This window comes from Fundulus heteroclitus, chromosome 5 (genome assembly GCF_011125445.2).
Source record: "Fundulus heteroclitus isolate FHET01 chromosome 5, MU-UCD_Fhet_4.1, whole genome shotgun sequence".
NCBI classification, from domain to species: domain Eukaryota; kingdom Metazoa; phylum Chordata; class Actinopteri; order Cyprinodontiformes; family Fundulidae; genus Fundulus; species Fundulus heteroclitus.
The window spans coordinates 38275941-38301289 of NC_046365.1; the positions used below are offsets into that span (position 1 = coordinate 38275941).

Sequence of the window (25349 nt, forward strand, 5' to 3'; positions counted from 1 at the left end):
AGTCAAAGTCCAAATGTCGACCTGATTGAAACCTCAATGATTGGAAGCAACGTGGTAAAGAAGTGCTTCACGTTTTCTCTGCTACAGGTGGTTCTACAAGCTACAGAATCATGGGGGTTGGCTTTATTTTAGCTGAATAAATAATTACATGTACAGGACTGTCTCAGAAAATTAGAATATTGTGATAAAGTTCTTTATTTTCTGTAATGCAATTAAAAAACATGAAATGTCATACATTCTGGATTCATTACAAATCAACTGAAATATCTCAAGCCTTTTATTGTTTTAATATCGCTGATTATGGCTTACAGCTGAAGAAAACTCAAATATCCTATCTCAAAATATTAGAATATCGTGAAAAAGTATACTAGTAGGCTATTCAACTAATCACTTGAATCGTCTAATTAACTCGAAACACTGCAGGGTTTCCTGAGCCTTGAAAAACACTCAGCTTGGTTCAGTAAACTAAATCACAAGTATGGTAGTGGTTAAGAGACGACATAATATTCTCACAGTAACTGGTGTACTGACCATGGCATTACTGTCCTTGATTGGCCTGCCAATTCCCCTGACCTGAACCCCATAGAGAATTTGTGGGGTATTGTGAAGAAGAAGCTGAAAGACACCAGAGCCAACAATGCAAATGAGCTAAAGGCCGCTATTGAAGCATCCTGGGCATCCATAACACCTCAGCAATGCCACAGGCTGATTGCCTCCATGCCACGCCACATTGATGCAGTAATCTGTGCAAAAGGATTCCCAACCAAGCACTGAGCGCATTAATGGACATTTTCAAATGTTTGATTTTGTTTTGCTGTTATAATTATTTTTTTAACTTGGTCTGAGGAAATATTCTAATATTTTGAGATAGGATTTTTGAGTTTACTTCAGCTGTACGCCATAATCAGCGATATTAAAACAATAAAAGGCTTGCGATATTTCAGTTGATTTGTAATGAATCCAGAATGTATGACATTTCATGTTTTTTAATTGCATTATAGAAAATAAAGAACTTTATTACAATATTCTAATTTTCTGAGACAGTCCTGTATGTGTGTCTGCGATAGACTGGTGGCCTGTGTAGGGTGAACCCCGCCTTTCATCCATTGACAGCTGGTGATAGACACCAGCACCCCCACACAACCCCAATAGGGATAAAGCATGTTAGAAAATCTATGTGTTTTGTACAGTTTACAGAGATTTAAAAGACATTTTTATGTTCTGATACTCTAAAACTGAAACAAGGCGTGCTTTTCTTTTCACTACCACAGAAAAATACTTACACGAGATTAAAAGTGAACTTTTCAGGATTTTCTCTAACGTGATTTATTTTTTTTAGGTGTTGAACCTGGTCCAGTCCTACGTCACGCTGCGCGTCCCTCTCTTCGTGTCCTACGTCTTCCACTCCCCCGTTGCCGTCGGAGGCTGGCAGCACTTTGACCTGCAGTCGGAGCTCAAGCTCACCTTCGTGTACGACACGGCCATCCTGTGGCAGGACGGCGTCGGCAGCCCGCCTGAAGCCGAACTCCAAGGTACATCACACGGCCCTCTGCTAGCCTCCGCGTAGATAACGAAGAGCTAAACGTGGGAACAATGTTGGCTTTAACGACCGCCCATTACTAAGGGGTGGACCTGTTTCGGTTGAATTTGCATGTTATCTAAGCCGTTACAAGGCCTTTGTTTGGCAATGGTATAAAGCTTGTTACTCCATATTACTCCAGACTTTTTGAATTGAGAAAGCTTCCTGGAGAGGAAGCGAAACGTCTTCAACTACGGTAAACAAGTCCAGTTGCTTTGTTTTTTACTAGTGCTGTCAGTTAAACGCGTTATTAACGGCATTTTAACGCCGACAATTTTTTTGTCGCCGTTAATCGCGCGTCAAAACACAAGCACCGTTCCCTAATGTTTTTTCCCCGCCGCGCTTTCCGGACTGTGTTTCTTTTACCCTCGGCGCTTTCCGTAGTTTCAAGAGTGCTAGAAAACTGTAGCAAAACACACCCGCGCTGCGCGTGAGCGCAAAGTTTCTTTTACCCTGGGACACATGCGACTTTGGGCTTTTTTCTAAAAGCGCTTCTAAATTTCATGAGTCACGGGTTGCGGTTTTTTTGGGCAGGTTTCTGAAAGTGAAATCGCTTATTTGGGCTCTAAAATAGGTGACAACATAGGGGTTATTATGAGACCTGCCTGCACTACATTTGAGTGTATCCAGCTGAAATCTCCCTCCGCCATAGGAGCCGACGGTAGTAAAGGCAGAGAGAGCAACTCTGCTCGTATTTTCTGCAGTTTACGGAGCAATAACCGGTGATAACTGCTGAAAGTAGATTACTTGGTGCAGAATACCATGTCTATCTTTGTTTAAGAGGCAAAAAAATATATCGGCATGAAAACAGGTATTTATTTAAACATTTGTTTACACACTGTGTAAACATCAGGGCGTCATGATTAGTCATATAGCCATTATAGTCCAGAGTTTAACATTTGGCACCAGGATGTTTTCATTCCAATTCTGAAAAGTGCTTGAAAATAACAAAATAAAAATATTTTTTGTACAAGCATGTATTTTATTAGTGTCATTTATTGCAAAATTGCATATTAAAATGCCCAAACAGGCTATTACACTTTCAGAAATAAAAGGATAAAATATGCGATTAATTTGCGATTAATCTCGAGTTAACTATCGACATTATGCGATTAATCGCGATTAAAATTTTTAATTGTTTGACAGCACTATTTTTTTTACCTTTTTTGGAATGGGAACGTCATTGTGTTTTTATCTGTTCCTACAGGAGCCATGTACCCCACCAGCATGCGCATAAACGACGAGGGACGCCTGGTGGTCAACTTCAAGACCGAGGCTCGCTTCAGGGGACAGTTTGTCATGTCTCATCCAGGTAGGAGATTGGCGCCCGCGTCCACGGCCTTCGTACCCTAAATTGCTCCATGGGGTAATTTTGTGCGAGCAGGTGCATATCGGGTTACTCTGTGGCCAACATCCACTCTTCGTCTATTTGCGGAGTTCCGCCTCAAGGGTCTTTCTCTCGGGAAACGGCCAAAGGTCATTGGAGCAAATGTTGACGTGACCCTGCAGCATTTACAGTTGGCAAGCCCGTGGCTCTGAGAATGCCCCTATAAATATTACCGGCTGGCTGTTTAGACTGGATATAACGCCGGCCGTGTTCGTGTTTGTCTTTAGGAACCAGTGTGACATCCATGGTGATGTGCGCCGACATTCCCGGACTGACCTTCACCCTGGCTTTGGTCAGGACTGAACCCACGTACAACCAGCCCATGCAGCAGTGGAGTTTCGTCTCAGATTTTGCCGTGAGTCCTTCTTTCTTTAAAAAATGCAAAGCGACTTAATGCCCCCCCCAGCGATCCACTAACCTGAACGTCTGGCTTCCAGGTGCGGGACTACTCTGGGACCTACACGGTGAAGCTGGCTCCCTGCATAGCGTCACCCAACGGAGAGTTCAGCATCCCTCCCGTCTGCCACCCGAGGGAGCCGCTCACCTTTGACATGGACATCCGCTTCCAGCAGGTAGGACTTTCTACCGTGAGCGCCGCACATTAGAAACCGTTTTTGACCTGGTTCTTCACCCAGGGTGCCACTGTGTCAGCGGGTGGAACAAGATAAAAGTAACAGTTTTGAATGGAAAGCGGGTGGCGTTGCGTACATGATGTCGGCACCATAGCTCTGCTTCACATAGAGATGGGAGTTACAGCTTTTTGAATCTTTATTTTTATTCAATTCAATTTTATTTTTATAGCGCCAATTCATGAAATACGTCAAAAGTGAAAAAAGTCAAAATCAATCATATTATACAGATTGGTCATAAATTTCCTATATAAGGGAACCAGTTGATTGCATCAAAGTCCCGACAAGCAGCATTCACTCCTGGGGAAGCGTAGAGCCACAGGAAGAGTCATCTGCATTGTACATGGCTTTGCAGCAATCCCTCACACTGAGCATGCATGAAGCGACAGTGGGAAGAAAAACTCCCCATTAACGGGAAGGAAAACCTCCGGCAGAACCGGGCTCAGTATGAACGGTCATCTGCCTCGACCGACTGGGGTTACAGAAGACAGAACAGAGACACAACAAGAGAGACAAACAAGCACAGAAGCACACATTGATCTAGTAATCTGTTCTACATTAGATGGTAATAGCGGGTGAGCCGTCTTCTCTGGATGATGTCACAGTTAACCGAACGTCGGGCCAGGTGTACCTTCTATGAAGAAAAAAGAGAGAGAACAGAAAGTTAAAAGCTGAAATGACAACAGTCATTTCATTTTATGTATTTATATATTTATTATTAGAGAATCCACTGTGTCCCTCTTAGGGCAGTACTTATGTAAAGTCATTGTGGGCATTTCATACATGATCTCCTCACCTTATACATTTTCTCCTCTTCACTCAGTGGAGCAGAAAACAAAAAGGAACTTATGTGTGCATTTGTCTAAAACGCACTAAAATGAATGAATAGATAAAAAAAATAAACGTCTTGCAACCCCACCCCTATGGGTTTGATTCTTAAATGTCACAACACTGCATCGAAATCTAAAACAACTAGATTGTTTGAACTTGCGCTTTGATTATTGACAGATAACTAAAACATAGTTTGAGAATAACTAAATTATACTGTAAAAAAAACAAAAAAAAAAACGTTTGATTTTTGCCGTTCAGACAACGTTAGGCTGACCCAAACTGCAGTATTTAGAGAAGTCAAACCTGGACTCAGTTACATTCTGATCACAGATTGCCAAATACAAAACGGGATGTTTCTAACCTATTTGTGAGGAAATAAAATCATAATTTATATTTTTTTTAAAAAGAGTTAAAATCTGCTTATGTCAGATTCTTGTGAACCAGGAGCTCAACAATGGGGGCAATTATGGAAGAACCTCCACCTCATTCAGTGCTAAAAAGTGGAATATCTTTAATGATAAGTCTAAAAAATAACAATTTAATTGTTTGTATCAATCTTTTTTTATTTTACCCTTATTTACTCCCAGAATTACCAGCTGTTGGGTGTGTTGTCTTGCAGGTGAGCGACCCGGTGGCGGCTGAGTTCAGTCTAAACACTCAGATGTTCCTGCTGTCTAAGAAAGAGCTCTGGTTGTCTGACGGCTCCATGGGCTTTGGAGAAGGAACCGATGCTGCTTTTTCAGAAGGTTGGACGCCAGCGCCACCTACCGGAGTCACAGGGTATTACAGCCACTTTGCAGGGCCTTTTTAGATCATCTCACACGTCTGCTGGCTCTTCGTTCCAGGCTCTACGATCTACGGCCGCGTTATGGTAGACCCCGTCCAGAACCTGGGCGACTCCTTCTCCTGCAGCATTGAGAAGGTTTTCCTCTGCACCGGAGCGGATGGATACGTCCCCAAGTACAACCCTACAAACAGGGAGTATGGCTGCCTGGCAGATGCTCCGTCTCTGCTCTACAGATTCAAGATTCTGGTAGGATTGCGACAAATACAAGGTATTCCAGAAGACTTGTTTGGTGTCACTTCGTACGGTTCTGACGCGTGTGGTTCTGCAGGACAAAGCCCAGCCAGAGACTCAAGCTTCGGCGTTTGGGGACGTTGCTTTCAAGGCCAAACTGGCCCAGGACGCCCCTGGAGCACAAACGTTGGTCAGGCAGCCCGGTTCAGATGGCTTCCTGCTGTCTTCTTCGCCGCTTTTCCAGGTCAGTGACTCTCAGACCGACACAAACGGTCCTGAGTGGTTTCTGTGGAGAACCCTGATCATCTGGAGCGGCCCTGATCAGCGGTCTCTCTTACGGTCATTCCTTCATCTCTGTGGTTTGTTAAGCTGCTTAACTCAGATTTATAACCTGGTCAGACACAAAAGGTTCTGAGGATGAACCCCCCCCCCCCTTTTTTTTTGGGGAGACAAATCAGATCCAGCAGAGAACTGCTTTCAGATGACAACTCAAGGCTCGTTGGTACCAGCAGGCTGTCACTAAAACACAGATTTTTTCCCATTTCTTTAGCTTAGTTTATAAAAAAATAACCAAGCAAACAGCGATTCTAGCTCCAGCAAGGTGTTTTCCTGAAACCTGGTGGCATAGTGGATGATTGCTTTAAGGGTAATGCATCTCTGAGGCATTTTGCCAAGTCTGTTTTCTTCCTGCTTCTTTAAGGATAATTAATGTACTGTTGGTATCATTTTTTTAGGCCAGTAAAATGTCTGTCCAGCTTATTTTCATAACCCAGACTGTAAAGCGACAAAACGCCCTTCTCAGAGACTGTTCTAAAGGAGAGCTTTAGAAACCCGACAGTGAAGTCAGGCTGTTTGAAAGTAATGCATGATTAAATGCGGGGCAGAGCTGCCCGTTAACAGGGGAGATGAATTGGTGAAGATTCTCAGTCATTGAGGTCATGATCATTCCAAAAAAAAGTTAAAAAAACAAAACAACTGGACTTTTTTTCCAAGGTGTGAAGACGTTTCCCTTCCCATCCAGAAAGCTGAGTAGTGTTGGAGTTCCAAGCTTTATATTTTTGCTCAAAAAGGCCTTGTTATGACTTAGATAACATGCAGATTGAACTGAAACCGGTCCAACCCTTAGCACTGGGGAGTCGTTAGGGTCGTTATTAGCCGGGCTTACAGGGGAGATGTTGTGATCGCCTGCATTGAGGTGAGGATTGAGGTGAAAACTGGAATGAATCAAAGCTATAGCTGTGTTGTAAGTTTTTGAAAGTTGAAACCTGATCCTCCTCCTCTGTTTCCTCTCTTAACGTAAATGGCCTTCTTCACACCCCGCTTAAACCATCTGTCTTCTTTGTCCAAAATGTGAAGACTTTGGTCCTTAAAAATGTGTCCTTTGTCCTTTAGGTGTAGGTGGACAGCACAGTCTTGTTCTGAGGACGTAGCTAATATAGCTAATAAAAAAGCTTCCTGGAGAGGAAGCGAAACGTCTTCAACTACGGAAAACAAGTCCAGTTGCTTTGTTTTTTACCTTTTTTTTGAATGACCATGACCTGGATGACTGAGAATCTTCACCAGCATAGCCAATAACATAAAGCTTGGAACTCCACATTATTTCAGACATTTTGAATTGAGAAAGCTTTCTGGATGGGAAGCGAAACGTCTTCAAACTTCGGAAAAAAGTCCAGTTGTTTTGTTTTTAAACTTTTTTTTTTTTTTGGAAGGGGAGATGAATGCTCTGTGCTTCTTCCTCAGGTGGCTGCTGGTCGTGAATGGTTCATCCACACCATCTACACCCTCCGCTCCAGAGAGAACGCCAACCGGCACATCGGCAAGCGCAGCGTCGAGCGCCTCCAGCACAGCGTCTCTTCGCTCGAGCGGCCTCCTCCTCCTCCTCCTCCTCCTCCTCCTGCTGCTGCCTCGGACGCGGCCGGCCGGCGGCGCCGGGCCGCCCCGCTGCTCTCCGGTCCCGCTCTGGCCCAGGACATCGGCATCCAAAACAACCGGGGCACCAACATCCAGCACATCGCCCTGGACCGCTCCGACCGCATGGTGGTGAGCCAGCGCCAACCCTGGTCGCCCCACGGTGACCCCGTGCTGGGACGCCCCCTGCTGGAGAGCTCTGGGAAAGAGCCGACCGACACCTCCTTCCTGCCCACCTTGGTGGGAATCGCAGGCCTGGTCCTGCTCGCCTGCCTCGTCGCCGTCGTCGTCGTCCTGCTGCTGAGGCGCAGGAGGAGGGAAAAGGAGGCTCAGTTCCCTCCGTACGCCACTTCCTCCTCGTCCGCCTACTCAGGCTACAGCCACGGCCCCGCAGGCGTGTGGGGCAGTTCAGACAGCTCTGAAGTCTAAAGGGGGACGCTGATGTCTCCTCACCACCCGCCTTCCTCTTGAAAAGACTGCAGCAGTCTTCCTCACCACTGTGCCTTTGATCGTAGCGCTGAATAAAGCCAAGAGCGACTTGTGGACAGGAAAGGCTGTCGGTGCTCAGGGCCCACATGCAGAGAATGTACCGGTGTTGTGCGCAATTCTGTTCCCCCGTGAAAATCTGTTCCCCCTGTCTCAGGAGCACGCTTTGCAGCCGTTTTCACGGCACTTCTAATTGATTTCCTGGTAAAACAACTCCTATAATCATTTTAAGGTTGTAGCATTCAGTTTAATCGGCAGCTGATTACAAAACTGTAAAATAAAAATAAATAAACGAGGTCTTCTTACGCTGTTTTGTGTTATTTCAAATGGCAATATAATGGGTCTTTTTCCAACTTTTGTCACTTTACCCTGACAAATAAAAGTAAGCCACCAAACACAGTATTCCAGCACGTAGTGTATATTTATGATTTTACATTGCTGAAAAATGAGGATGGCTGACAGCAGGACACAAACATTATGGCTGTTTCTTTATTATGGCAGCCTAAGACTTCCTGAAAAGACGAGAGTGCAGACTTCCCAGTAAATCCCGTTGTAATGTAAAATATGACAGTTTACTGGATTAAGGAATGTTCTAGTATACTACATGCTATCACACATAATTTTTGAGAATTTGGAAACATTTGCTCTTTATTTCCCAAAGTATTCGGGGGTGGAGAGGAGATAATGGATATTTCAGATGTCTGAAAGACCCCGTTTATTTTTATTTTACAATTTCGTAAACAGCTGCCGATTAAACTAAATGTTACAACCTTGACGTGATTATAGGAGTTGTTTTACCGTGAAAACGGCTGCAAAGCGCGCTCCCGACACAGGGGGAACAGATTTTCACGGGGGAACAGAATTGCGCACAACACCGGCTTTAAAGGCTCGTTTTAGCTGTAGTGTCCTGTAGGTTTGTGCCTTGATGAAGCTAAAAAAAAAAAAAAAAAATGGGGATTCTAAACTAAAATCCTTGGCCTCTGTTAGTGAATGCCCCGTTGTAAAATATTACAGTTTTGTGTTTGCAGATGCATGCAGTCCATGCAACAAATTCATGACTAAATGGAAACCTCTATGTTCATCTCACACACACAAAAGAAGTTTTTCTATGCATAGCCTTTAATTCTTTCTTTTTTTTATGTTTCATTGAGTTTTGTGATGAGCAGAGTACAAAAAAAAAGACTGAATGAATGAATGTGACAAATGTTGACTCGCTCCAGTGACATTGTTAAAGGGATTTTAAATGTACCAACAAAAAAAAAAAAAAACATTCAGATTGATCGGTGTAAATATTAAAGGAGAGTTATTCATTCATCCTGGTCAATTTAAAATGTTCTGTTTTGCTGATCAATTCATTTTCAGAAGGAAGATTTCCAACAAGCAAAATGTCTTTGGCAACAAGTTCAGAGCTTTGGATAAAACTACATTTTCACAGCCAAATGTAGATGTCTTTTTTTTTTTTCTTGAACAAATTTCTTTTTTTTTTTTTAAAGAGGGACCCATGGGTATTTTATTTCTTTAGTAACAAATAAATCCTCAGAAGTATTTTTAGGTAATGTATGCATTTCTAATGCAGGATGTGAAATTGGTAACTCTACACTAAGGTACACAAAATTTAATTAACTACCAGAGAACTAATCACTTACTAAAGGGTAGTTAACCAGTATCTACTGGTTTATTAAGGGACTACTGGTTAGTTATCTGGGAATTAAATAACTAACTAACCAGTACTTAATGGGGAACACACAGCCAAACTTTATTAACCAGTTCTATTTATTAAATACATTGTATTTAACTGATCAGTTAAAGATGTTTTATTTGTAAGAGATCAAAAAGAGATTGTTTAATATTGGATAATAGGTAATGATTGGCTGCTCGGTCAGTACTTGGTATGATGTTTCACTATAAGTGAAGTTAACAAAATAATAGCCAGGAAATGATTTGGTACTCAGTAAGTGATGGTCAGACATTATTAAGATGACAGCAGTGCAAGAATTTAAAATTGCTGATGTCTTTCGTCAATAGATTTGTCAAAGAGAGAATCCAATAAAATCAGTAATCAGAAAATTCACTAAAAAACAGGTTTTCCTTGGTAACAAAAAAAAAAAACCAGGAGTCTCCTACTAAGGCTAATAAGCACTGGTTAACTACCCATTAGTAGATTAGTTCCCAAGGCCTTCCCTAGTAGTAAATCACATTTTGTCTTATTCTAAGTGCTACAGTGAAATGGTAACACCAGACTCCACTGAGGGAGAAATCAGCCAATCCAGCTTTGTGTATATTTGGGTCTATAGCATCACAAGAGGCAGCAGAATTGAGTCGAACACTCAGTTTTACAGCAGAGGGACTTTTGATAGTTCTAGACAGATGCTGGAGCGTTGCAGTCAGTGACCGATGACCTTTGAACCCTGACGGACAGCTGCTGACGGTGGATCTAAAGCAGCGACAAGCAAACCGACTTCTGCACCTCAACGGGTAGAATTTCTGTTCTATGCGACTGGTTTCTGTTTGCACAGGCGCATTTAGGTGAATTAGAGAATTAATGTCGGTAAGTCAATTCAAAAAGTGAAACTTGCACAGAATCATTTCAGAGTGGGGATGCATTTTGATCACTTACACCCAATGGAGAGCCCAAACTTAATATCTCCAAAAACTACTCTGACTGCAGGCCGTATTAAAAATGATTTCACAACAGGATAGATATTCTTGCTAGCCTTAACAAGAAGGGAAAAGCAAAAGTAATTGCCAAAGATTCTGGCTCTGCATCCAGACATTAATGGAAAGTTGTGTGGGAGGAAAATGGTTCACAAACACACCTTCCGCCTTGAGGCATGTTGGGAGAATTTGGGCGAAACTCACAAGTAGACTGGCTGGAGTCCGCCACACTGGTATGCATTAAAGATATTTAATTTTAAAAAGGACCCCAGGAAGAGTAGCTGTCAAATTACTGACAGCTAATGGGGATCCAAATAAATAAACAAATATAGATGAAAGATCCTGTTACTTGTTAAGCAATTCCTGAACGACAGAAAGCCCAAAACATCTTATCTGAAGTAAGTTGAAAAAGGGACTGGTCTGCTGCTCAGTGGTCTGAAGTCCTTATTTCAGATTAAAGATATTTAAAAATTAAGTTTCGGGTCCTCGGTCAAATCCAAAATCAGCACAGCAGTCTAATAAATGTTAGCGCCTTCCATGCTTCCTTCTGCTGACAAGCTTTATGAAGATGCTGATTTCTGCCCAGCAGGACTCACTCCTTACCCACAGCCAAAAGGACCGGTACCTGCTTTATCGACCCGCGTATCAGAATCAGATATAATTTAATAATCCCAGGGGGAAATGACTGCGTGAAGGCCAGAAAACTGTCCCGACCCTGAACACCCCAGAGGAGCTTTGGAGTATTTTAAAGAGGAAGATGAGACACCAGAGGCAGCAATGAAGATGAAGGCTGAAGCCTCCTGGGCTTCCAGGACCACCTCAGCTGATCACGTCCATGCTGAGCTGCACTGATGCAGTAATTCACGCAGAAAGATCAAGAAGTCGTTGCAGAAACTGAACAAAACGTGAACAGAGATTCAGCAGGAGCAAACTTCTGGATTTGTTTCTAATTGATCTTAATAGAATTTTTGTGATTGGATCAAATTAAAGTTTTGGTCATTTATAAGACATAATTCCAACAGGGAGAAAAAAAAAATCACGAATGGATCTAAATGTTTCAGTTTTTGAATGAAATCACTAGATTCATTCACCTGCTTTCTAATTCATTAAGATGCAACCATACGGTTTAGATTTTGTTGCAGACGTGCAGAACACAACTGAAAGAGAAACCTGAACAAAAACAGGAAAACTAGAAAAGTTCAAATGGTAACGCTTAAAAAAAATTCAGTTACATTATGTGGCGTCTCGGTTTTAAGCGGGTTCACCGATTGCAGGTTTCTGGCTGATCACCGATCTTCAAAGTCTGACAAGCTGCTTCTGAATTTGACCGATACGGATATTTTTTGTTTTCTTAGAACTGTCTGCTGTCATAAGATCACAACACACCTTCAATATTTCAAACTTACCTTGAAAAACAATCCGTAACCGTGACACAATAGAAATTTCTTGAATAACTGCTCTCAAATATAAATCAAATGTAATTGTGGCCGATCAGTCGATCCTAGTTTTAAACCATTTCACCACAGCTGTGAAAAATACAGAGGAAAAACCAACCTTTGCATCTTTAAAAGGGGCCGACTAATGTGTGGTTTTTGTATAAAAAGAGGAGATTTATTCGGGGTTCTCAAAAGGACATTTTAAACTTGAAACTGGAAGATGCAAGAACTGCCGTTTCCAAAATAAAAATACAAAGGGAACATTTAGAGCAGTGGAATGCAGTGCAACCAAAAAGGCATAAATACAGTTATTTCAGTTAACTTCTAATAAAAAAAACAAAAAACTACCAAACAAAAAAATGGGAGCCAGCACAGCTGAAGGGTTCAGGTCAGCGTTAAAGCAACACTTCCCTGTAACAACCAGGTCAGTCTGGGCCTTTTCTTTTTTTTACACAGTACATTATCGCAGCCTGTAAGACAGACACTAGGAGCTGGCTGACATGGTCAAGATCCAATCCTTTATTTTATGCTTCCGGCTCACAACTTGAGCTTTTTCCTGCGTCCTCGGCCGTCCGGGGTTCCCTCCGCTTTACGTTTCTGCGCCTGGAAAAAGAGCGAGATGGCGATTTAAGCGAGGAGACGTGACGCCAAAAGGGCCGATCTCTGGAAGCTGGAGCTGAAACTCACCGAGCCGGACTTTGGTCCCCGCTTCTTCTTCTCGGCCTTCTCCCTCTCCTCCAGCTCCATGTTCTCTCTCTCTATCAGCGTGATCAGAGTGTTGCATCGCCTCTGCAGCTCCTGCACAGACAGAGCCAGTCTCGCTTACATGAACCGGGACAGGAGGGCGAACAGAACCGGGAGAGGCGGGGCTCACCATGGCCGTCCTGGACTTGAGGAACCAGTCGAAGCGGAACTGAGGCGAGTTGCGGATGCACTGGCGCAGCTCGTCGTAGACGCTCTCCTTGTCGAAGCCCAGCTTGTGCAGCATGCAGATGAGGAAGCGGTCCTCCTCCTCCGTGTAGTTCTTGCCCTTGTTGGTGCCGTAGGAGATTCGCAGCTGATGGAAGGGAGCCTTGTAGCGTCCGATCTGTGCAGAGAACACCAGAAACAGAGACTAGTCATCAGAAGGCCGGAGTAGGGCTGGACGATGATTCAATAACAATATATATATATATATATATATATATATATATCGATAGACATGTGACGCCATAGGAAAAAAAAGGGTCGATAAAAATTCAATAGACAGTTTTCCTTCCTTCCTTCCTTTCAGCCTATCATATTAGTTGATGCTACAGTCACTACTTCCTCTCGACCAATCGTAATCGCGGGCTCAGGCACGCCGTCACGAAGCGCAGCAACCTCAGACCTTCGTCAGCCTCTCAATTATGAAACCTGAGAAGTAACTAGTGTACTATTCCCACCTAAATAGGCTATTTTATTTATTTGGTATATTTATTTTGGTCTTTATTTAATAACAAAGTCTTTATTTAATAACATAACTCAGGTCTCTTAAATTATTTTTCTTTAAAAAAAATTCTGTTATGGTTAAAAAAGGTTGGTTAAATAAAGATTTAATTGGAATTCTGTGTTTGTGTTCTTTATTAAAATTAAATAATTTAGCAATATCATAAAATGTCCAGGCAGAGCTGCACATAAAATATGTTTTTAAATGTTTTCAATAATTATCGATATCAATCAATATGCATTTTTTTTTATCGATAAGCTTTTTTTCTCTATCGTCCAGCCCTAGGCCGTAGGAGGCGAAGCTCAGCCGCGACTTTAAACCAACAGAGGAGCGTTACCTTGGAGTCCAGGGCTTTCTTGATGCTGATCCTTCTCTGAATCCTGGCTTCTCCTCTCTCGATCTGGGCCATGATCTTTTCGATATCCTGCAGCTCATTGCAACGCTCCCAGAAAACAGCTGCAAAGCAAAAGAAGGAATTAAAATACACACAAACCTGAAGACCTGCCCCACACCGAACATATCGCTATTAATTACCAGAATATTCCATGACTTCTTCAGGTGTTTTCCCCTCAACTTCTCTGGCGATGTTCTCAATGTCGTCTCTTCCCCATTTCTCGTTGGCCTTGATGAACTGGTTGAAGTCTCGTTTGCTCCAAATCGTGAATCCCTGCGAGGAAAAACACTCGATGAATGCAGCAAAGCTTAATTTCTGGACCGATTGTAGGTGAACATTAAAGGCCAAAGTGCAACTATTTAATATAAATGAACGGATGGGATTGCACAGAAAACAGCAGGAAATGACACGTCTGAGGGAAAAATGGTGACCAACTGTTTATTTATGATAAAGACGCAACACTAAGGCTGGACGACCAAAACATTGCATATAGTTGTGTTTTAAGATTCTGCTTACCGTAATTTGTTTAATGAAATTTGTAATCTTTAGGAAAATAAAAAAAATTAAAAGAAATTAAGTTTGTTAAAACTACTGATTATCGCTATTAATTCATTTTTTGTTATTTTGTACTAAAGTACTATAAGAAAATTCCATAAATTTCCCTCCTTATCTCTAATGACCAACACGATCGTTTTCTACCCAGATGTACGGCTTTCTACTTCCTTTGAATTCAGTGATTAAAACAAATGTATAAAATGATGGATATTGACAGTTTAATATCCATCAGATATATCAATATACATTTGGTTAAAAAAGAAGAAGACAGAAATCGCAGAAAACAAATCAACCAGGAAGTATTTTTATATTGAAAAACTCCAAGTTTCTCTATCATAAACTATTTAGAGTATAGACAGGGTCAGTGCATCCCGCCTGACTCGACCAACACGCCTGAATTATTGACTTGTGCCTGAAGGAAACCTGCTGTGAATAAATATTTTATTTAAGGTATTACTGTAACTAAGTCAGTGTGTGCGGCACAAACGAGGAACGCCGTGTTTATTCTGAGCGTTTCCACATCAACAGTGATGTGGATGGAAGAAATTGAACAAGAATGCCGGGCGGTGCATCCTTCCCGTCCGCTCTGCTCCTGACTAATTCACTAAATGCTGTATCCGACTTGTCCTCCCTAGACAAGAGTAGACAACTACAGTACAAGTCCTCTGTTTTATCATAAGTGAAACCAGATTGTTGCATCCATTACAACTTAATAGATAATCTTTTACCTCATGAGAAAATAAAATAAACCTGATCCACACCAGACTGCTGTGACTTTAGGAGCATTAAAGCCCGTTTTTGTCCTTTAGAACGTTTTAAATTACAAAACAGAGTGAGGTGCAATGTGGTGACTTAACAGGGAATGCTTTTATTTTGAAAAGCCAGGCTTCTTTCTGCTCAGCGTCCACAGACTAAGATGTGAGTTTGTTTCATTCTGATCAGGTTTGTTACGAGTGTCTCTGGCGACTAAATCAAACGCACCAGAACGTGTTCACCTGTCAGAGCCGATTCTGACAAAGTCTCACTTGTTTACAGATCGAGTCAGGTCTTAGGGCTGTTTTAGCGACTTAAGCACAACTCAAGTCAAAGTCTGAGAATCCAGCTTCCATCTCCATCACACAAAGCATTTCTCAGACATAGAGGGGAGCAGATCAGCCGATGTGAGTGAGACCCGTCTGTACCTGCTGCAGGAGGTTCTCCTTCTCCTCCAGCTCCTCCTCGGTCAGCGCCTCGGCCTCGTCGATCTTGGCCTGCTCTTCTTTCTGGACCTGGGCCGAGTTGGGGATCTCGGGGTTACGGGGAACCTGGAGGAGCAGACGGTTAAACCACCGAACGTCTCCAACACCAGCAGAGAAACGGAGCTCGGCGTATTTTTACACCTTGTATCCGATGGTCTTTCTGTAGAACAGGATCTCCTTCTCCAGGAGCTCAAACAGACGAGGAGGGAAGAACTGGAAGTCCTGAACGTTCGGCTGCTTTGGGGGACGAGGAGCCTGTCGAAGACGCCAGAAACCTCTCGGTTAAGAAGAAAGGCGCTCCCTGCTGTGCCTTAAAGCGTTTGTAAACTCATCTCTCCTACCTTGGGGGCTTTGGGCTCGCTGACTCGCAGAGCTTCTCTGAAGTACGCGTCCACGGCATAATTGGCTTTGCGTTCTCTCTTGGGAGGCTCGATCCAGTTGGTGATGACCTGAGGAACGAGGGAGAGACGCGGCCGGGTGAAAGACGGCCTCTGCTGGAGCGCGGCGGCCGGCGGCGGGCGCGACATTTACCTTCTTCTTCTCCCTGTAGTCCTCGCCTTCGAACGTGTACACGCTGGTGTTCTCCGTGTCCATGGTGAAGTTCCTCAGCGTGCTCTCGCCCAGAGACGACAGCTTCTCCTTCATCTCCATGGTCTGCCACAAACAACGAAGGTTTTCCGTTCACAGAAGATCGAACCTTTTAGGAACGCCTGATCTAAAACGCGGCGCTGCAGGCTTCACCTTTCTCTCGCCGCGCTCCAGGATCGCGTCGATGTCGTCGTCGGTGATCTCGCTCTCTTTGGAGGCGAACACGTGTGTGGCGCCGTGCCGGATGATGGACAGCATCTCGTCCTTGCCCAGCTTGTTGGCGCTCGGATCCACGAGCCTCCCTGTTAAATACGGACAGCTCTCAGGCGGCTGAACTCTGTTTTCCTGATTCTACTGAATCCTCTGGCAGCGCGGCCGTGAAGCTCACCCTGCTGGATGACGATGGAGTCCAGGCGCAGCTTCATCTCGGCTCGCTCCACGATCCTCTCCTCCACCGTGTTTTCCGTGATGAAACGGTAAACGCGCACCTGCTTCTGCTGACCGATTCGATGAGCTCGATCCTAAAGGGAGAAGGAGACGCCTGACGTTCTCTGCTTTCTGGAGACGCGCTGATGGCAGCGACAGACGCCGGAGCACTCACCATCGCCTGCAGGTCGACTTGGGGGTTCCAGTCCGAGTCGTAGAGGATGACCACGTCGGCCGTGGCCAGGTTGATACCCAGACCGCCGGCCCTGGTGCTCAACATGAAGATGAACTTTGAGCTGTTTGGCTCATTGAACGCATTGATGGAGACCTGGTGTTAGAAGAGAAGAGAACAGGTTGTTTGACCTGAAAGAGTAAAGCTCGAGCTGGATGATAATTTAATAACGATATTTATCGATGATAGAAAAAAGGGTCAATGAAAAGTTCAATAGAATAACAGTTTTTCTTCCTTTTGCATTCTAGCCATGTAGGTTAATATTACAGTCGTTACATTTTCCCAACCAATCACAATGCAGACCCAGGAACCAAGCTGCGCCTCCTTCAAAGGGTTCAGAGAGCACACGTTCTTTTTTTCTTTTTAAAAACGTAGTTTTAGTAAAAAGTTGGTTGAATAAAGGGTTGAGTTTGAATTCACTGTTTGTGTGTTCTGTATCTAAATAGGGCTGGACGATATAGAAAAAAAGCTTATCGATAAAAAAAATGCATATTGATCGATATCGATAATTATTGAAAATATTTAAAACCATATTTTATGTGCTGCTCTGCCTGGACATTTTATGATATTGCTAAATGATTTAATTTTAATAAAGAACACAAACACAGAATTCCAATTAAATCTTTATTTAACCAACCCTTTTAACCATAACAGAATGTTTTTAAGAAAAATAACTTGAGACCTGAGTTATGTTATTAAATAATGACAAAGAAAAAACTAAAGTTACCAGTAAAATGACCAAAATAAACCATATAAATAAATAAAATAGCCTATTTAGGTGGGAATAGTACACTAGTTACTCCTCAGGTTTCATAATTGAGAGGCTAATTGATAATAATTGAGGGCTGAGGTCTGAGGTTGTGGCGTGGGAAGACACAGACTGCAGCTCATTTTGCACTGATTCTCTGCACTAGTTGCACAATTTAGGGAGCGCTGTTAGAGAAAAACTTGTGTCCCGTAACTTTATATCGCGGATCAAGAGTGGCGAGTAATTGTTTGATGCCAGGTTTTATAATGCAGACAACAGCAGCATATCCGCATGACCTGGTGTTAGAAGAGAAGAGATTGTTTGACCTGAAAGAGTGAAGCTCGAGCTGGATGATAATTTAATAACGATATTTATCGATGATAGAAAAAATGGTGAATAAAAAGTTCAATAGAATAACAGTTTTCCTTCCTTTTCAATTCTAGCCATGCAGGTTAATATTACAGTCATTACACCCTCCCAACCAATCACAAAAGCAGACTCGGGAAAAGGCTCCGCCCCCTTCAAAGGGTTCAGAGAGCATGTGTTCTTTTTTTCTTTTTAAAAACATAGTTTTAGTAAAAAGTTGGTTGAATAAAGGGTTGAGTTTGAATTCAGTGTTTGTGTCTGTATCTAACAATAGGTCGCTAAGCATCAGCATAAAATGTCCAGGGCTGCACTTAAAATATATGTTTTGAATATGTTGATAATTATCGATATCGATCAACATGCTTTATATTTTATCGATAAGCGAAGCCGCTCATCTATCCATCGCTTACAGCCTGAAATCAGCTCAACCGGCTGAACCGAAGCGACGCGTCTGTATCTCACCTGTCGTTCTTCGTGTGGCGTCTGGCCGTCCAGGCGGCAGTACTCGTAGTTCTTCCACATGCAGTAATCCTCCAAGATGTCCATCATCCTGGTCATCTGACTGAAGATGAGAATACGGGAGCCTAACAAAGACGAGGGAAGCGTCAGCAGCTGAGCGATAAATCGATTTATTCATAATTAGGATTTAATTTTTGGAGAATCTGGATTTTTTTTTAGCCAATGTACTCAGTGGGATTCCACGAAGAGAATAACAGTCGTGCTGAATATATGTTTAGGAAAATATATTGTCAAAATATTGGAAACCATAAAACGAGGAACTTTATCCATTTTTCTTTTAAGTTAGTTTGAGGTAACACAAGTGTAGTGAAGCCTCTTCGCTCATAGCAGCAAACATTGTTATATTTTCATTGTTTACAACGGCAGGGCGGCCATCTTGTTTTACCAGCACGTTTCACAGCTTGGATTTAGATGCACTTTGAATTCAGGTCGACTCACAGATTAAATGCTAGAAGTTTTTACACAAATTACTTTTTGAGATGAAATAAACTTGGTATAATAAAGTGGGAGATTTTATTTTTAAGCCATAGCGCCCAGTTCATCCCAACCCGCTCACCCTGCTCCTTCATTTTGGGCAGCAGCTTGTCCAGCACCACCATCTTTCCTCCGTTCACCACCAGGTGGAGGTCGGTGGTGTAGGGCGGGCCGGGCTCCGCCCCGTCGAACAGGTACGGGTGGTTGCAGCACTTCCTGAGCTGCATCAGGATGTTCAGCAGACGCATCTTGTCCATTTTACCCGCAGAGTTCAGAATGTCGATGTCTTTCATGAGAATCTTTGTGTACCTGACGGGTGGAAACAGACGCTTGGATGAAGTCTGACGTCCCAGAGAAGCTCCACGCTCACCTGAGAAGTAGTAGACGATGCTCACCACTCGCGCTGCATCTTACTCAGACCCACGTAGATCTTGATCTCCTTTTTGGGAAGCAAAGTCTTCTCGACATCTGCTTTGATACGACGCAGCAAGAAAGGACGCAGCACCTGAGCAACAACGATTATTTATTACACCCAAGCATTTCACACGTAAAGAGGTTAATATTAAACGTCAGAAACTTACTGTGTGAAGACGCTCTACTAACTTCTGGTCACCCAAGCAGTTGTTTGTGTCAAACCAGGAATCGAAATCCTGTGAGGGAAAGCAAAAGTCATTAAGAGACACGGAGCGTGACCCGGCGGGCGGCAATCAGGACGGAGATGAGCACCTCGGCTGAGTTGAAGACGTCGGGCAGCAGGAAGTTGAGCAGAGCCCAGAGCTCGTGGAGGTTGTTCTGCAGAGGCGTCCCGGTCAGAAGCAGCCGGTTCGTGGTTTTGAACTCGCGCACGATCTCCGACAGCTGGAAGCAAAGTCACACCTCTGTGAGCTTAGCGTTACCGTTAAACACGAGACGCCCGCCTAAAAACCAGCGGCTGGCGAACCTTTGACTTTTCGTTCTTGATCCTGTGCGCCTCGTCGATGACCAGGTACCTCCAGTTGAACTTCTTGAACACGGCCTTTTCGATGATGAGCATTTCGTACGACGTGACGCAGACGTCCCACTCTCCCGGCAGCAGCACGTCTCTGATCAGGGCCGTCTGAAAGGTGAAGAGGAGAAAAGAAACGGTTCATCGGCGCCCGAACCGAAGCCAGGAAGCCTCGAATGAACTCTTCGGCCAACGCTTACACGCTGTTCCCGGTCTCCGATCAGGCAGACGGCGCGCAGCGACGGCACCCAGCGCTTGAACTCGTTCATCCAGTTATAGAGGGTGGACTTGGGAACGAGCACCATGTGAGGACCTGGTATGTTCCTGTAGTGCTTCATGTAACCCAGCAGGGCGATGGTCTGGAGGGTCTTCCCCAGCCCCTGGGAACAGATTCACAGAGCATTAAGTAATCAGAAGCCTCCCGCGCGCTTTCATCGGCGGCGGCGGTACTGACCATCTCGTCTGCCAGGATGCCGTTGATTCCGTTTTCGTAGAGAGAAATGAGCCAGTTGAGACCGCGGATCTGGTAGTCCCTCATTTTCCCCGTTTTCACATCTGAACGACACACAGGGGAGCATTTCACCTGCAGAGCTGCTCCAAACATGCAACGAAAAAACGGCCCTCAACGCTAGAAAACGGCCCGTGCTTACAGGAGGGAGACTCGTCGAAGCGCGTGCACACGTTGGTGGTCTTGGTGCTCTCGTTGAGGAGCTCTTCGTCCTCTTCTTGTTCGGTGCGGCGATGCCGGTTGCTGTCAGACAAAGCAGAAAATCCATTTAAGCTCTGGGCTTCTAATTGTGAGGCGAAGCCGCTGCGCTGTGCGGTCGGCTACTCACTCCCCGGCAGACAGCAGGTTCTGCTTCTCGTCCTTCTTGATCCGAGGACGCCCTGGTTTCATCTTCAGAGGCGAGGTGGGGGTCTTCTGTGCAGCCGGTTGGATGAAATGTGCGAACAGCTCCGTTTGCTTTAACAGATATTCAAATCTGTTGGTTCGGTCCGTTTGCTGCGACACACGGGAAGCAAAGACTCGTCACTCTCTTAGCCAGAAACTCATCAGCGGGCTTTGGTGCTCCGGACATCCACCATAATCTACTTACTACTTTCTCCTCGTAGCCCGGAGTGGATTCTTTGGTCTTAGACGACGAAGAGGAGGATGCATCTTGTCCATCAGCTCCGCCTTCTGATGAAGATTCTTTTCCGGCGTCTGAAAAGTCGGATTTTTCCTGAGGCAGAAGATCACAGGCCAGGGTCGTTTTCTGAATGAAGAAGAAAAGACAGTTTTCATGTAAACTGATGACGAACAAGACCTCAGCCCCAAGAGGCTTTCTTTAAAAAAAAAAAAAAAGATTATATTTACACCAATTAGCCGATATCCCAGTTTGATTTAAAATGTGTTATTCTGTGTTTTCAGGACAGGTGCAGCACACAGGCACCCCCGAAATGTGGCTCCAATAAAAATGTCTGGAGCCGCACAAACATCCAGCTAATTTATTCCTTTTCAAGGCTAGAAATAGTTGGATGATTATTAGAATGTGAGTGGCCTAAATAACAGGCACCATGGTGGAATACGTAGAATCAGCTGGTTTAACAAACAAGTTACTGATCAGCTCATCATTAACTGGTTGTGCCAAGACTGTCTGAACCACAGACCACAAAAAAAGCTAAATTATTGCATAATAGTGGCAAATCTGGAGCTCACCGCTGTGTTTTTCCTCTTTATCCCACTTTTACTGCAGCTTTTGAGTACGTTTAGAAGCAACCAACAAAAGGCACACTTATAAGACGATTCTGTGTAGAGCTGATTGTATTTTTTTTTATTAAAACCTTAAATAAATGCTGTTCTGTTAATTATGTTGGTAAATGCAGCAATTTTTATTTAAAACTGCCAATGTTTTATGGTATTCTGAAGCTCTGAAACCAGATTTATTTCCCCAGAAACTATGCAGACGTGAAATGGGGGACGCCATGTTTGATTTGAAATTTACAAAGTCCTAAAGAAGTAACTTTATTCCATTTGTCAAGTCACACTCGCCTTTTCTCCACTGCAGGAAATTAATAAAGTCCTTCCTGAAAAATATAAATGCATTGTGGGAAAAGCAGGTTGTTGTAGTGCTGCTCTACAAAATAAACCTTCACAAGGAAAAAAGGAAATAATATGTTAGGATGTTAACGTGTCCCAGATTTACAGACTTTACTTCCCGTAAGAACAATCAAGGCGCTAAATTGTTTTCTTCATTTCTAAACGAAACGAAATTTTTAGGAATACTAAATGTAATTCGCTATATTCTTCATGTCTCTGATTTTTGTTTAATGGCTCTTGTTATCATACTTTTCCTGTTTCTCACCTATATATTGCCCCCCCACTCTGTTTTACATGTTTATTGAGTTTTATGGATCTGAAGAACTTTGGGCTTTCTGGTATTTTTACCCTTACTGATGAAACCTGAATGTAGTCATGAAGCGCTGCTCTAATAACAAAAACAAGAAAAACAGTTAAAATCAATTTAGTTCAGATCAACTCTTAAAATTGTTCAGTGTATTAAAACTTTGTGTTTTCTGTACGACAAAGGCAGGTAATGAGTGTATATTTACACACTTATGTGTAGGTTTTTGTTCCAAACTCACATTTATCGTTATTTTTTTCACTTTTTATAACACTTTTCCTGTCCTCTTTCTCTCCATTCATAAATCTCCTCTCTGGTCCTTCTCTGGGCCTCCAGCTTCATCGTCCTCGCTGTCCCTCCTCTCTACGTGTCCAAACCATCTCAGTCTGGTCTCTCTGGCTTTCTCTCCAAACATCTCACATAATCCGTCCATCTGATGTCCCTGATTCCTGATCCTCTCCACCCTCCTCACTCCCAAAGAGAACATTAACATTATCTCTGCTGCCTTTCTTGTCATGATACTCGTAATTACTGTTGACCCTGTTTATCCGTGCCTCCTACCCATTAACAGCCAGGATCTAGTCCAGGGTTTCCCAAAATTTTCAGCCTGCAACCCCTGAGATAACAGAGCCAGAGACTGGCGACTCTCTTTTGGGCGTAACTTTAGGAGCACTCTTAACGTTAAAATAAGGAATGTTGAGCATATTGTAAAGTTAGATTTCGGTATTGGCTTCACAAATAAGAAAATACTCAATCTTTTTAGCATCAAATTATTATTAGTATCAGGACTCTGAAACCACTGTGTGACTTTAATCTCATATTGCAACTTTACTCTCATATTTTGACTTTATTCTTGTAATATAATGACTAATTTTGCGGTGTTATTTATTCCTGTATGCCTAATATGAAGACTTTATCATCATAATTTCCACACACACACACAATCCTATTAGAGCCACCATAGATTAAAGAAAATAAATGACTGGGCACGGAGGAGTAAATTTCCACAAAAACTACATTTTATATTTAGAGATTAATTTCACATCTTTGCGGGAAACAAAATTGGAAGTTCTCTGGCGACAAAAAGTCGTAAATATTCGAGAAGTATAATTTCCCATGATTAAAGGTATACATTTGCTATATAATAACTAGGATATCCTCCCATGTGCCGTCTCACGACCCCCACTTTGTGAACCCCTGATCTAGACTGCTGGGGCTCCACCTGTAACCTTTATTTAATTTGAACACATTAAAAGGCCTGAAAACATTTCCAGACATCTTCTTGTCTAAAATCTCGCACTATTGTGTAACTCAGATGGTTTCAGTATGAGGGTTAAAACTTTCCTACTACATGCAAACTAATGTTTTCTTTGGAAGTGGACATGAATTTAATTTATTTTTTTATTTTTGAAGCACCACAAAAAGCGAGACGCCAAGCAGTTAGGAGGCGACGCTCCATCAGAACAACAGCCGTTTACTGACCCGTTGAAAACAAAGAGACCAAGCGGAACAAGTTACCATCCTCACTGGTCCCAATTAAATCGTTTGTTTTCGCAATCACCGAGATGACTGGGCATGTTTTACCAGCAAACGTCAAATGAGGGGATAATTTGGCGTAATAACATGAGGAGTGTAAACATAGCGTATGAGGAAGGGTAACGTTAGCCCGAGCGGCCGCTGGAAGCCTCTGCTGTTAGCTAGCTACAGCTAGCTAGCCCGGGGAGCTCACGTTAACGTTCAACGTCAACGTTTGGCACAAAGAGGGCTGACTTCCTCCCAAAGCGAGGAGAGGGAACTTCCGTGACAACTGTGGTGAGTTTGTGAGGCGTTTAGTCGGCGAAGAGGACCGTTAAACCGCGTTACCTCTGCTCCTACGGATTCTTCTGGTTCAGTCGGTTCTTCCCGCTGTTCGGCGCAGTTTTCGCTTTCGGACATTTTGGTGGAAATCCCTCCTCGGCTCAAATATGTAGTTTGTGAGTGAAATAGATCTTCCTTCGAGAGCCGTTAATGGGTTTCCTTAGCCTCAACGGACTCTGTCAGAACTATTCTGTTGTTTGCAATGAAAGACGCGCCGGTTGAACCGCCAGCACGCTAGCAAGATTTTCTCGCGCTACAACGATACCCGGTAAACGCGTTCTCTCGCGAGACTTTGTCGTGCCGCTTTTGCGGACTGTTGTAAATGTGAGAAGTCGGTCAGAAGCCGGGTGCCTTCCACTTTCCTCAGATACTGGATCTTACATATTGGAGCGATGTTACCGTAGATATTAATATCACAGGTTATTACAACCAACTTCAATGATGTAAAAAATAATACCCATCACAGATTACTTGTTTTTGATTTATTTTTGTCACACTTAAATATTTCAGATCATCGAACCCATTTTTGAACACCCAAGTAAACAAATAAAAACAAAATTCAAATGATGCTTTATTAAGTGTGTGTGCGTGTGTGTGTGTGTGTGTGTGGGGGGGGGGGGCTTCTCTCGAAAAAGGGATTGCCCACTGAACTGAAAATGAATGCATAAAGTCTACATTTTGCTGGTATATCTTAAATGTTTACAAAACTCCATATTTTTTAAATAATTTTATACTAATCAGATTACATTTAGAATATTTCAGATTTTTGTTGTCTTCTAATGAATTTTATTGTATCATTTGTATATCTACAACAAAATGTAGCAACTTATTCTGGCATCCATACAAAATAATATTTTAGATCGCAATTGACAAGCCTCCTTGAATATTAACACACGACATGGAAGACAGAATTTGAGTGCAATGCAATTATTTATGTCTGTTTAAGTAAACCCATATGATTTTGACGACATTCAGCTATTTACATCGACTATTTTGAATTAACATAATGCACAGCATTTCTGACAGGCATCAGTAAAACAACCTCACTGTATGCACCTATAAGTTGTTTGCAATCCGCCAACAAAAGGAAAGAAGAAGAAGAAGAAGAACAACCTCACTGAGGGTCCTCGAGAAGAAGCTGGTGTTGTAGCGGCAAAAGCACTCCAGCGGGGAAATCGCTCATTAT

General features: G+C 43.1%; 2 protein-coding genes across 2 annotated transcripts in view; one reads left to right on the forward strand and one right to left on the reverse strand.

The window, feature by feature from the left end:
- frem3 (Fras1 related extracellular matrix 3) overlaps positions 1–7997 on the forward strand; it is a 58295-nt gene extending 50298 nt beyond the window's left edge. The window contains exons 17-24 of the mRNA XM_036137542.1: positions 1340–1532; positions 2787–2891; positions 3194–3321; positions 3404–3538; positions 5046–5172; positions 5272–5459; positions 5542–5688; positions 7185–7997. Of these exons, the coding sequence (XP_035993435.1) occupies positions 1340–1532; positions 2787–2891; positions 3194–3321; positions 3404–3538; positions 5046–5172; positions 5272–5459; positions 5542–5688; positions 7185–7781 (1620 nt within the window). The 3' untranslated portion in view covers positions 7782–7997. The remainder of the gene's footprint in view (positions 1–1339; positions 1533–2786; positions 2892–3193; positions 3322–3403; positions 3539–5045; positions 5173–5271; positions 5460–5541; positions 5689–7184) is intronic.
- Positions 7998–12079: 4082 nt separating this feature from the next.
- Positions 12080–24436, reverse strand: smarca5 (SWI/SNF related, matrix associated, actin dependent regulator of chromatin, subfamily a, member 5). The gene is made up of 24 exons (XM_012862890.3): positions 24170–24436; positions 21020–21178; positions 20759–20925; positions 20573–20673; positions 20377–20477; positions 20123–20302; positions 19878–20033; positions 19664–19795; positions 19519–19587; positions 19333–19442; positions 19020–19246; positions 18407–18528; positions 16774–16926; positions 16561–16693; positions 16326–16474; positions 16116–16238; positions 15926–16033; positions 15726–15839; positions 15528–15650; positions 13932–14064; positions 13735–13853; positions 12804–13016; positions 12617–12727; positions 12080–12532 (listed from the first exon to the last, which is right to left on the reverse strand). Exons 1-24 carry the CDS (start codon positions 24239–24241, stop codon positions 12467–12469), a joined length of 3141 nt encoding a protein of 1046 aa, XP_012718344.2. The 5' UTR covers positions 24242–24436; the 3' UTR covers positions 12080–12466.
- Between the last annotated feature and the right edge of the window lie 913 nt (positions 24437–25349).